This window comes from Monopterus albus, unplaced genomic scaffold (assembly GCF_001952655.1).
Source record: "Monopterus albus unplaced genomic scaffold, M_albus_1.0 scaffold60.1, whole genome shotgun sequence".
Taxonomy (NCBI): domain Eukaryota; kingdom Metazoa; phylum Chordata; class Actinopteri; order Synbranchiformes; family Synbranchidae; genus Monopterus; species Monopterus albus.
Genome location: NW_018127940.1, coordinates 557,248 through 568,138, shown reverse-complemented (window position 1 = coordinate 568,138; position 10,891 = coordinate 557,248). Strand labels below are relative to the sequence as shown.

General features: G+C 39.3%; 1 protein-coding gene across 6 annotated transcripts in view; it reads left to right on the top strand.

Moving 5' to 3' along the window:
- The window catches only part of eys (eyes shut homolog), a 166,498-nt gene that overhangs the window by 147,656 nt on the left and 7,951 nt on the right, over positions 1 to 10,891 (top strand). For 5 of the 6 annotated variants that reach the window (XM_020603096.1, XM_020603097.1, XM_020603099.1 and 2 more), the window contains 4 exons: positions 695 to 867; positions 5,914 to 6,096; positions 7,150 to 7,316; positions 10,193 to 10,337. In XM_020603096.1, the coding sequence (XP_020458752.1) occupies positions 695 to 867; positions 5,914 to 6,096; positions 7,150 to 7,316; positions 10,193 to 10,337 (668 nt within the window). Of the gene's footprint in view, positions 1 to 694; positions 868 to 5,913; positions 6,097 to 7,149; positions 7,317 to 10,192; positions 10,338 to 10,891 lie in introns of those variants that run through there. The other variant, XR_002275188.1, reaches the window with a different exon arrangement.

Here is a 10,891-nt window from a genome sequence, read left to right as displayed (position 1 = left end):
CCGTCAGCTGTCTCAGGAGTCCCACGAGCCAACCAGGCTCGAAAGGACTCCTTCTTCAGCTTGACGGCATCCCTTACTTCCGGTGTCCACCACCGGGTTCGGGGATTGCTACCACAACAGGCACCGGAGACCTTATGGCCACAGCTCCGAACGGCCGCATTGACAATGGTTTTCAGAACATAACTCAAAAGAAAATGACTCCTCAGGACTCCTGGTCAGTTCAGATAAATCTTTCACATAATAGTTTTAACTATGATGTTGTAGAACATCTTCTTGTTCTAATTTTTCGGACACATTTCTGAATCATTTGCTTTCTGCCTATATTTTTCAAGGTGCACGTGTTTACCTTTACCAGAAGACACGTGAAGTAATTTTAGCCTTTGCAGTAGCAACGTAAGATAAATAGATTCATAACCACTGTAGTTATTTTTCTTCACCACTATCTGTACATTCGCTCAAATGCTTGTGCTTCAGCAGATCTCACATCACACATTTTCCATCAGGCTTGGCACATTTACTCTTAACATCTTTTCAGATCTTTTCTGCTTTACAGGGTGGGTTATTTTATCCTCACTGCTCTCCCTGTGCATTCAGCGGGCCACTGTGTGGACTTGTAAAGTGTATAGAGATGTTATAACAATGTCCATTTTCACCACTAGCCTAATGATGTCTCCCTCTATTTGTACACATTTAGCGATGCTGAGGACTGGTTCTGTGAGTGCCCCCCGCTCTATACAGGCCGCCTGTGCCAGTTCAATGCCTGTGACCGAAACCCCTGTGGTTATGGAGCCACGTGCATCCCAAAGTCGCCGCTGGAGGTGGTGTGTCTCTGCCCCTATGGAAGACAAGGCCTACTGTGTGATGAACGTAAGTGTTACAAAGAACAGCTCCACACAGATCAAGTCTTTGTAGATTTAGTAGCTTTATTAAGAGGCTGAACTGAAAACTGTTGTTGAATGAGAGCCTTGAGCGGCTGGTAGACTGAGAGCCTGTTGTTAAGTTAAAAGGATTAATAAAACTAAATTTTGCTGAAAAGGCAGAAATGTCAGCAGTGGAGTCAGATAATCAAGGCAAAACTTATGGCTGCTTTGCTGAATACTTTAAAAGACTCTTTTTAGTTCAAAAGAAATTCTTTCTTAGCTAATTTCAGCAGTGTGACGCAAAGTAACTTTTCTAGTTTTTCTTTTAGTTAAAATATCTGGTTTCTGCCGCAGGCTGTTGATACGACTCACTTTGCCAGCAGTGGTAATAATCTAGCACACAGTCACTTCTGCTCATTTGTGATCACTTATTTTCTCTTTTATGGCAACACGACATTGTGCAAGTTTATACTTCACACGAACTAGCTCTCAAAGTTAAAACCTGATTGACAGGAGCAACTTCTCCTTCCACCTGTCATAGTCATGCAGATTATGGCTCTGTAAATACCTGAGCCATCGAGAATCAGAATAAAAAAACATTTATTCTGGAGACTTGTGGTAGCAAGAAACAGAGCGGGTTTCATATGCGGTTGCTGGGAGGGATGTAAACAACAACCAAGGTGGCATGTAAAGGGTCCCTGTATGTATGGACATATTTGTTGTTAATAAAAGCAGCATCTTAGCCCTGGTAGACTTGCCTTATACCATCACTCACTGTTGTCTGGACCCTTTCTTGTTTCCCTCATTTTTCTGTGCAAAGTATCAGTATTGGTGATACCAGCCTGGGTTTTACTTTGTATGGAACTGAGAAGGAAATTATTGGTATCGCACATCACCACTGTCTGCTGCAGCTCGAGGGTGCATTTGTTTTACATCTTGTGGAGCACAATTGTGTGGTGCGTCGCTCTGTTAATAGGATACAGCGCTGCTGGCGTGGCAGTGTCACATTCCAGTGGAAACAATACAAGGGATCCTAGAATTTGTAGTGGAAAGTTAATTTTAGCACATTGGTATTAAACTTATTTTCTGTACTGAACGAAGTTCACCACCCTGCACATAAAGCTCACATTACTTAGTTGCAGAGCAATCCGATCAGTTCACCGTTCACAGAAAAATGAGCACATTCGAGGAATGGCGCTAGCGGAGTCATGTGCAACGCTGTAAACACAATACCATGGCCATATTCACTTTATTACATGGTTATAAAGACGTGATTTTAAAAGCATCGGGGCTAACCGGACTGTTAGCATTTTGGCCCTTGTTCAGATCCATTTAATTGTCATGCAGTTATCTAACAGACAAGAACATATATTAGTGGTTTGATCCGTAAACTGAGATAAAAACAGGGGTTGTAAATTGCAACCACCTATACCAAGAACATTTGTAACTAGTGGCTGTTCTTTAAGGACCACTGGAGTAACTGATTAACCACATTTAATACAAAACTCTTGTTGCGTTACATTGCAAAAACATGCAGTATTTTTAGCGACAGTTTTGCAAAGGATGTCAATCAGTCCACCACCAAGGTGCAGACATTGCAAAAACATGCAGTATTTTTAGCGGCAGTTTTGCAAAGGATGTCAATCAGTTCAAGGTGCAGAATGAAACGTCTTACTAACCTTTAAATGAATTGACATGAAATTCATTGCCTAATGCTAGTTAAAAGTTTGACTTGTATCTGTTCAGAATGACCTAGAAAGGATAGCAAATAGTGATTTCGTACTGCTTATATTTCCCCAAACACCATAAAGAAGGAGGTTTCACGGGATGTAGTTTTCAGAAACAAAGGGTTTTGCTTGACTAAACCGACTGCAGGAGGAGCGGCTGTGCTTGCTCAGTCATGCCGCCGACTCTATCAGACTCAGCATCCACATGCCAAACGTAGCATTATGACCTTCCAGTGTGACACAAAGTATTTGGCAGACATTAGAATTTTAATCCTGATAACATCAGATAAGATCAGAGTAAAAACTGATCACTCCTAAGGTCCTCCTGTCTACCAGGGCTTTTTTTGTCATGTAGAACTTTTCCTCTCGTGGTATACTTAGCAAAATACTGTCAGTGATAGTTTGGTCTTTTATTCTCACTTTAACAAAAAGCTCAAGTTAAAGCTAAATTTATTTTATATCCAATATGTTCAATTCTCGGTGTCCATGTGCACTTTAATAGATAAAGTAGGTCTATGAAGAAGCAGGAGATGAAGGAAAAGGAAGACTGGGAATTCCTGTTGATACTGGAATGCCTCAGGGGTTGTGTTTAATATTTAATGACTTCACTCAGAATTATTAATGGTCTACCGTTGTACACAAGTTGCCCATACCTCCTATTAAAGATTAATATGCAGAAGTAAAAGAGAAATAAACTACTTTAAACAATATACCGCATGTGAAGTATAAAGTAATACTGGCACAGTACTAGCATTTCATGTGGATATTTTTTAAATGGGATCATAGTTTATCTGTTCTGTTTTAAATATTAGCTTTGTTTTCAAATTGAATTTCAAATGTTTCCAGTCAGAAAAGGATGAGCTACATGGTGAGTCTGAGTTGTGTAGGAAAAATAATGCAAATAATGCTTCAACACAGGAGCATAAGAACCAACAGTCATGTGTTAGACATATAGTTAGTTACATTTTCATAGATATATTTTATACAACCCATGTTCAAAGATTTTAATATTTGTGTTTAAACATTTTGCGGCATTGTTCTGCATCAGCAGAAGTTTAGTATTGATTTAATGACGTTTTTGTTAAACTTGCATTGTTCTGTGATTGAAATAAATATAGCAGTGTAATATATCAGTGTCTATAACTCAGAAGAAGTGTTGTTTCCCCAGCTGCTCTGTGGCAGCTAAGATTCACACATACTGTAAATATGCAGTTTTTGTCAGATTGCATTTCATAATTTGGTGTTGGATGTCATTCTGTTTGTCTTCTGCCACTCCTGCTGGTTTTTGCGCCATATTGCACAAATACCCAGCAAAGTGGAAACACTATGTGATATTATTCGAGTGAGTGTGCTGCTATAATCCATAGCTAGATGCATTTTATGGAGGCATTCAATAAGCTTCTTTGTTAGCAATACATTCTGTAATCAGAAGTTACATTACCCAGCACTCAACAGTATTTCGAAGTGTTGTACAATGACGAGTTAGCTAACAGACACAATGAGTAGGAAGACATAATTGAAGAACATTAAACATGAATGACTTCTGCTGTTTGTGCACATCCGAATATAATGCTCATGCCACATGCCTGAGAATATATGGCTGTCTGTTTAATGGTTGAATGAGTAGAGTGTGTAACAAAAACTTACAGATTTACTCAGTAATTCACTTCTCTTCTTATCGCCTCCTACATCATATGAGATATAATGGGCTTTTGTGATTTGGGTCTATCCTGTTTAGCACACCCAAAGGTAACTGATAGTAAAATCAGCTGTACTGTAGAAGTGTAAACCTGCCTGCATGATAGGCTTGAAATACGGAGCTTCAGAGTTTTTTAGTATCCATTGGGATAGATGTAGATTGGTTGTTATATTTTAGGAATTACAATGGATGGACATAAAATCAACAGCACATGCAAATTTAAATGAAATGCAGTGCTACTTTTGTGAAACATTCAGTTTTCATGGACAAAGGTGTTGATTTAATTGTGATTTGTCCCTACTCTGTATAACCATCCCTTATACAAAAACAAGATACAGTATAACAAAACCTATTTTGGCAATCTCACAAACTGCCGTCTCAAACGTTGATTTCTATAAAAACCTGAGCAAAACTGTGAACAATATAAACCTCAAAAACATTGGTGTTTAAAGCAGAACTGTTTTCTTGGATTAAAATGATAATGTTATTATGTTCACCCCTTGTAATATGACATTGATTGGACTCAAAATAAGCTTCTAAACAAATCATTATTTGAAAAGACATCCTGATAAAATTACATAATTACATGATCAAATATTAAGCAGTGTCTTTTTAATTCCAGCTCTAAATTTTGCTGATAGAATTTACAGTCAGCTTAAAGGTAATTAATTAATGAACAGAGTAAATAGCCCACCATAAACACACTCAAGGTAATTTAATGTTGTTATGATGGCTTGCATGCTTGTTTCTGGTCTGAACAAATGAGAAAAGCCCAGTTTTTACTACAGGGCAAAACATTCTTCATGGATATGGTCCATTCAAACATACCACATCTTAAAAATAAGCTGCAGCTGTAACACTGTGGCCATTCAGTGAATAGGCAAATACTGTTCTAGCAGACTAGAGATGATAACAGAAGCATTTTCAGCTTTATTAATAATGTAGCAGTCAAACAGAGCTGAAGGCAGTTGCAGAGGGGAGCTCTGAGTCACTCTTATCCATCGCCTGGGGCTGCAGAAGAATATGCAAGGTGTTGCCAGTGAAGAAGAGACATTTTGTGCTTAAATCCTCACTGCTGTGTAGAACAAAAAGAAAAGAAAAAGAAGACAGCAGCATGTAATTTTGAATGAGTGTGGGGAAATTTGCAGAGTCCCCAGTGTAAAATCAAGTGGATGGGTATGCTGAGATGGAGTACAAGAGAGGGCATTATTGAATCAGCCATGCATTCTGAATAAGTAAACTTGAGATTGTAATTGAATCACTGGGATTATTGTGCTCCCTTTGTGAACACTGGGTATGAAGCAATGCTTGGTTGCCAGAAACTTCCCTAAGCAGCTGCTAATGAAAATACAGTAGGACTGAAGAGGTGATAGTATTTGAAAACAGGTCATCATCTAAAAGCAATTCAGAAAGGAAAATATTTCACTAACCCCTGGTATGTTGTGTGTAGGTATATTGTGTGTAGCAATAGTGCCATCTTTAGGTTACCTGTGAAGAGATGATGAATTAGACCTGATTCACCCAAGATTACCACATAGACATAGTGAGCCCTGTGTCAGCGTACACAAATCACACTGTACTGCAAACACAGTATTTTAAATGTGTTGTAAATGTGTTTGTTTTGCAGCCATCAGTATAACTCGTGCCAGGTTCGGTGGAAGTGATGAGTTTGGTTATATGTCTTTTGTGGCTTATTCCTCTGTCCTGAGCCTCAGTTTCTTCTACGAGTTCAAACTGAAGTTCACACTTGCCAACAATTCATCTGCTGTGAAAGATAACCTCATCCTGTTCGCTGGGCATAAAGGACGAGGTGAGCTCAATCCTGACACCGGCATGGTCATTTAAAATAATTCTTACAGTCAAATGAAAAGAGGGAAACAACTCTGAGATGTCGTCTTAGTTAGATGTTCATTATCAAACCTCATTAAGGATTTTAAAAGAAATGCTACTGCAGTTTTGAAAGGTTTCACCTGCTGCGTATGCTAATGGGCTATCTAATAGATTTCTGCTTTCCTCCGAGATCCTCTAATCAAGAAGATTCCCTTAGGATTTTCTTATTTGGCAGATTTTGAGACAGTAATAATGAGTCTTCCTGCAGCCCAGCAATTAGCTGATCCCCAGTGAAACTGTTATTGTTCTTGACTTTCAAAAGGAGCATGTTGGCATTGCTAGGATAAAAAGAACATGCGAGTCATGCATCTCAAAAGTATTAGTGTTAATTGCATTAAACAGACTTTGAGGTGTAGGGGTGCTGTGATGTTGTCAGCAGCCATCACGGTAAATTAAGATCTCCTCACTGCGGGGTCAGGTTTGGTAGCAGCTAACCATCGTGTCATTGTTACCAGCATATTTCATCAAAAGGAGGAGGAGGGGGTAAAAAAACAATCATGTGGATCTTCTGCACTTGTTTGTTCTTGAGAGTGCAATTCATCAAGGTGAAGGCAAAACAAATCAAGAGCAATATGCATAATGAAACACTTGTCAGAGGAGAGAGAGCAACACTTTAGGAAACGGTACAAATTCAAAGGCACACTATAAGAACAGATGAAATATGAACAGCTCACACTGGTTTAATGAAGTGGCGTCTTTGATCAGGACCACCATGGAATGAATCAGAGTTCATTCCTTGATGGCAGTGATCAAGTTGCACAAAATTAAACAAGTAGGCAAAATACATAATTAATTACATAGTAATTTAAAGCAAACAAATGGGTTAATTATTCAAAATAGTTGTTATAGTGTTTATGGTGAGTGTTTTTACTGAAGGCAGAACTTTGTGTGTCTGTCTGTTTTAAGAATGTTTAATGGGAAATGTTATTTTGAGTCTGCTGTCCTAATGGCAGGCGTTTCATGTATTTTGCAGGCAATGATGGTGACGACTTCCTTGTTTTGGGACTAAGGAATGGCAGGGTTGTGCATAAATTCAACCTTGGATCAGGTGTGGCCGCCATAGTCAGCGATCGACTGAACCACCAGATCAGGATTCACACTGTTACATTTGGAAGGTTCAAGAAAACCGGATGGCTGAAGGTGATTTGATGATTATGAAGTGCCATTTTTGAAAATGCAGTTATTGCACATGTCTCTGTGTTGCATATACAGTATACACTCAGTATGGGAAGTTTACAGTTTTTCCACATTTTCAGATTCATCTTAAAATGGCATCAGTTCATTTTTTTCCTCATCAGTCTACACACAGTAATCTACAATGATATAGTGAAAACAGGTTTTTACAATATGTTGTAAATTTATTCAAAATAAAAGACTGAAATATCCCATTTTCATAAATATCCAGACCCCTAGCTATAACATTTGCAGTTCACCTCTGGTGCATCCTATCAGTGGCCGTTGTGATGGTTCCACAGATTGATTACAGTCCACCATTGCCTAATTGTCTGCATTGGATATAATTAAGGAAGGCACACACCTGTCTGGATAAGGTCTCACAGTTGATGGTGTATGTCAGACTGAAATCAAAACCATGAGGTCAAGAGAATTGTCCACAGACCTGTGAGACAGGATTGTGTCAAGACACAGATCTGGGGAAGAAACTCTCGAGAATTAAACCCCCCCAGGATCACAGTAGCCTCCACCATTCTCAGATGGAAGAGATCTGGAACCACCAACAACCTTCATATTTCTGGCCACCCAGTCAGACTTAGTAATTCGGGATGAAGGGCTTTGATCAGAACGGTAACTAAGAACCCAAGGGTCACTATGAGTGAGATCCAGAGTTCCTTTCTGGAGGTGGGAGAACCTTAGAGAAGGACAACCATCAGCACAGCACTCCACCAATCAGGCCTCTATGGCCAGACAGAAGCCATTCCTCACTAAAAGGCAGATGGCAGCCCACTGGGAGTTTGCCAAAAGACGCCTGAAGCACTCTCAGACCATGAGAAGTAAATTTTTCTGGTCTGATGAAACAAAGACTGAACTATCTGGCCACAATTCCCAACAGTGTGGAGAAAACCAGGCAGTGGGCATCACCTCATTAATACCATCCCTACAGTCAAACACGGTGGCGGCAGCATCATTCTGTGGGGGTGTTATTCTGTGTCTGGGAGACTAGTCATGATAGAGCGAAGGATGGATGCAGAAAAATATAGAGCAATCCTGATTGAAAACCTTCTCCAGAGTGCTCATAAACTCAGGCTGGGGTGAAGGTTTACATTTCAACAAGCTAATGACTCAAAGAATATCACCAAGAAAACACAGGAGTGGCTTCAGGTAAACTCTGTGAAAGTCCTGGAGTGGCCCGGCCAGAGTCCAGACCTGAGCCCAACAGAGCATCTCTGGGGAGACCTGAGAATGGCTGTGGACCAACTCTTTCCATCTGACCTGGTTAACCTTGAACAGTTCTGCTAGAAAGGTTCCAAGATTGTAGCTTCATTTACAAGTCATTGCTGCCAAAGGTGCTTTAACCAGGTACTAAGTGAAGGGTCTGAATACTTATGTAAATCATTGTGGAGTATTGTGTGTAAGCTGATGAGGAATAAATTATGAGTCTGATGAGTCTGATCAGTCTGAAACATAACAAAATGTGGAAAACTTGAAAGGGTATGAAAACTTTCCATACTGACTGTATATACTACTGGTCAAAATTTTTAGAACATTTCAGTTTTTACTGTTGTAAATAGTGTAACTTAACAGCAGTTCAACACACTGGCCTTCTTTCTACAACTGAAATCAAATCTTGTCAGGATAGATAGCACTGTTGCAGAAGTTCCTGCAGATGTGTTGCTTTCACTCTTCATCTGATAAGTCTGGACACTGTGCTGCCATTCCACCATCTGAAGCTACCGTCTTCTTCTGCACAGCCTGAGGGTGTTTTTTTTGGCTTATTATCCTGCTCTAGGATGAAAGTCTGAAAAGGTCTGACTTTATTTGTTATGAATACCTTTTTCCAAATGTTTCAGATGGTGTAGTAGCACAGTCTTTTCCAACGCTGCTGTTGTACAGATAGGATTTGTTGTTGTCAAGAATCACCAAAAGTTGGGACACATGTAGGAACTGTTTGCATCAATTTTCAAGGCTCAGTTTACTTCCACTGCCAAAATGATCAAAGTTAAACTACTACTTGATGTTCTAAAACTGTTAACAAACTGAATATAGATGGGTGATAATTTAACAAAAACCAACTAGTAAGATATTTGGTAGCAATACAACAAAATAAAGTACGGCATCAAACCAGATTATGCAAACAGTAGCAAAAGTCCATATAGAGACATACTGTATAAAGATACAAATATTCAGAATGAATAATAGTCTAAATGATGTAGTATACAAAGAAGGGATGAAGGTGATATACTGTATATACAAAAGGGGTCACAACCTAACATTTTGGGAACTACTGTGCCAACAATATCAGCTTATTTGGTCTCATCAGATCATTCAGTGACTCCTCTTTGCCCTCAGTTAAACATTGTTTTGTTTTCATTTTTCACATGGCTGCATATGATACAAAGTTTATTAATGTACTGTGTATATAAATACACAAACACAATAGATTTACCCTGCCTGATGATTGTGGTGTAGGCTGGTAAATGATGTTAACAGTGAGGTGAGTGTTTTCTTGAACAGATCATTTTGGTCCAGGATGCTTGCACAATCAGTGTGCGCTTGACAAATCTGCACAAACAGGGAGATGCAGTAAGTCAGCGAGGGCTGAGATCCCTGGAAAATCAGTGCCTCAAAGAACGTAGTCCGTTCAGAGGCAAAAGCATGGAACTGCACTGTAGTGGCCACTGTGGCTAATAAGTGGACACAGACTGGATAACTCCCTGATCAATACAAGGTCAAACATTTTTGTCAGCTTTGGCAGATTTTTAAATTAATTGTACTTCCACACTGACATCTACAAGTGTAAGACACTGCCTCAAGTACTGACATTTTACTGTCTTTCTCAGGTTGATGGACAACGCAGGAGGATGGGATCCTCTCCAGGATCCCTGGTGGGACTCAGTATTCTCAACCAGCTCTTTGTAGGTGGATATAATGAGTACACCTCTGAACTGCTGCCACTTGGGTCCAGGTTCCTTCATGGATTTCAGGGTAGGAATGCTATGGCTTCATTACAACCCACCACTGGTGTCTGCACTAAGAGTACCGGGGCTTGGAGTTTGTCTCAGAAACCCCTGTCTCTGTAAGAAGAGGGGAATGTGTGTAATGAAAAGGCAGTTATTGTGCCGAAGACCAGAACAGATCTTGGAGGTTGATTGTATCTGCACCCTTTAATCACTTTGCACCCTGTAAAGTAGATTTGATTTTGATTTGATTTGATTTGATTTATTCATTCAAGCATGTAAAACAGTTGATATGTCAACACATGTAATTTCACACATATCCAACAATAATAATCCAATATCAATTTACTTATACCTAGTACATGCTTGAACGGAGTAGGAAGAAGTTAGACTTATCTAGTCCTACCCCATGACATCATCTTACAACTTTTAAGTCCTAAGCAATATCTCTACATAAATAATTATCCTCTACACCACACAAGTAATATACTACAGAATTATTACAGAGTTAACATTTTACATAATTACATTCATAGATAATTATCTTCTACGCCACACAAGTAATATACTAAAGAATTATTA